Source organism: Cebus imitator, unplaced genomic scaffold (assembly GCF_001604975.1).
Source record: "Cebus imitator isolate Cc_AM_T3 unplaced genomic scaffold, Cebus_imitator-1.0 Scaffold38, whole genome shotgun sequence".
Lineage (NCBI taxonomy): Eukaryota > Metazoa > Chordata > Mammalia > Primates > Cebidae > Cebus > Cebus imitator.
In genome coordinates this window covers 10,756,576-10,758,731 of record NW_016107353.1, presented here as the reverse complement: position 1 = coordinate 10,758,731, position 2,156 = coordinate 10,756,576, and the positions used below count along the sequence as shown (strand labels likewise).

Below are 2,156 nucleotides of genomic sequence, written 5' to 3'. Positions count from 1 at the left end.
GCTTTTTGTTCCCAGGTGCTCTGTCCCAGGGATTTAGGGCTTTATGAGTTTCCCTTATGCTGCTGCCTTCTTTTTTTTTTTCCTTCAGAGCTGCCCTGCCCAGCAAGGAGGCAGCCTAGTCACTGTCTGCCTGTAGAGGCTTTGCTGAGCTGCTGTGGGCTCCGCCCAGCTGCCAAGTGAACTTCCCTGCAGTCCTGTTTATATGGGTGTACTTAGAACTGCCTTGGCAATAGTGGCCTGCCTCTGTTGCAGCGGAGTCTCTCTGCAGTGGCGGGTTGCCTCGGCAACGGCGGGCTGCCTCAGCAGTGGCGGGTTGCCTTGGCAACGGCGGGCTGCCTCAGCATTGGCTGACTACCTACGTAGTGGTGGGCTGCCTTGGTAATGGCGGACGCCCCTCCCCCACCAGCGCTGGACCGTCCTGGGTTCAGCTACACTTGCTGTGAAACTCAATCCAGAGAGTTTCTGATTGCGGTTCTTTTGTGAGGGCGGGACCAGCCGAGCCTGATCGCTGGCTCCCTGCCTCAGAGCCTTTTTTTAAGTTGGTGTTCCAGTCGCCTGTTGAAGAGGCACCGGGTCTGAGCGTTTTCCCCGGCGGCAAGTCACTGCGCTGGCTTAAACAGCGGCACTGAGATTTGTGGTATTTTTTTTTGCCCTGGAACCTACTGTCCTGGTTCCCTGCCCAGTCCCCTTTTTAAACCGATGTATGGGCGACTTCCCGTGGCTCCAATTGCTAGCCAAAGGGGCACCCGGACCAGTGTATTTTGTAGGGAGAACCGCTGCTCTGGGGCACCGGCAAAGCAGCCGCAGGGGGCAAAGCAGCGGCTCCGGCCGGCACAGCCGCGCTGGCCGAAACAGCCGCGCTGGCGACCCATGGAGCTCCTCCACCTGGGAATTTCCTAGTCTGTGGGCAATAAAAATGCGGCGTCCACTCACCCTCTGCGCTTTCACTGGGAGCTGCAATCCTGAGCTGTTCCTAAACGGCCACCTTGGATCGATCCCCCTTTTATTTTTATTTTTATTTTTTGGTTGAGACAGAGTCTCTCACTCTGTCACCCAGGCTGGAGCGCAGTGGTGCAATCTTGGCTCACTGCAACCTCCACCTCCTGGGTTCAAGTGATTCTGCATCAGCCTCCTGAGTAGCTGAAATTAAAGGCACCCACCACTGTGCTCAGGTAATTTTTTTTTTTTTAATTTTTTGTGGAGATGGGGGTTTCACCATGTTGGCCAGGCTGGTCTCAAACTCCTGACCTTGTGATCTGCCTGCCTCAGCCTCCCAAAGTGCTGGGATTACAGGTTGAGCCACCACAGCTGGCCAGGCTTCACTCTTTGATGTGACACTAAAATGCTGCTGTGACAATTGGCATTCAGCTAAGATGCGAGCTGCCAGCTGTGAGCGATGTGCTGTAGGAAAAAAAAAAGAGGACACTGGCCACCAGAAGAGGGGAAGCGGGAGTGCTCTAGCCCAGTCCTCAAGGAGGAGAGAGTCACTGCTTTAAAATACAAGTAGCCAAAAAGATAGCACCCTATTCAACCACTTTTGTAGAAGAGTGAAAGTCTACTTAAAGCAGGCAACTGGCTTCAAGCTGCAAAACTGCCTTCTGTCATGAACTTGTGAAAAGCTTATTTTGTCATTGATATAACCAATTATTATACATGGATGGCCTCCCCAAGGACTAGGTGAATTTAGAATGAACTATGTATGACATAGTACTGTAAATTCTACTTGTGAACTAATTATGATCACCGTCTTTCTTTCTTTTCTTTTTCTTAAGCAGACTGACTGTAATACATGTGACATCCAGATTTAATTGTGTAATGAAACAGTTTTCTTTCTGTTCTATTACTGTGGTTTCTCTGGGGCTGAAAATATTTTTTAAATTGTATTTCCCAAACAGTGTAGAATTAGCAGGCATAATATAAACACATAAGATGTCAACCAAGCTTTAGAGCAGACTTTCCCTCTCAGGCCTCCAGTCAGCTCACAATGACACCATAAAATGCATGCTGTCACCTAAATATGCAAGCAGAATTGTGTCTCTGCCTAATTCGTATCTATAACCCTCTACAGTCACTTCTAAAGGGGCTAGACCCGATTTCTACAATCTATATAGGGCAGATATTAATCATTTTACTTCTTTTTTTTTTTTTTTTTTTTT

At 49.0% G+C, this 2,156-nt stretch overlaps 2 protein-coding genes across 2 annotated transcripts in view; one reads left to right on the top strand and one right to left on the bottom strand.

The window, feature by feature from the left end:
- Positions 1 to 2,156, top strand: part of LOC119470708 (zinc finger protein 726-like) — a 561,873-nt gene that overhangs the window by 533,349 nt on the left and 26,368 nt on the right. The window lies entirely within an intron of this gene.
- Positions 1 to 2,156, bottom strand: part of LOC108301968 (cdc42 effector protein 3-like) — a 17,281-nt gene that overhangs the window by 13,557 nt on the left and 1,568 nt on the right. Inside the window, 1 exon segment of the mRNA XM_037737435.1 lies at positions 664 to 901. Within this exon segment, the coding sequence (XP_037593363.1) occupies positions 664 to 901 (238 nt within the window).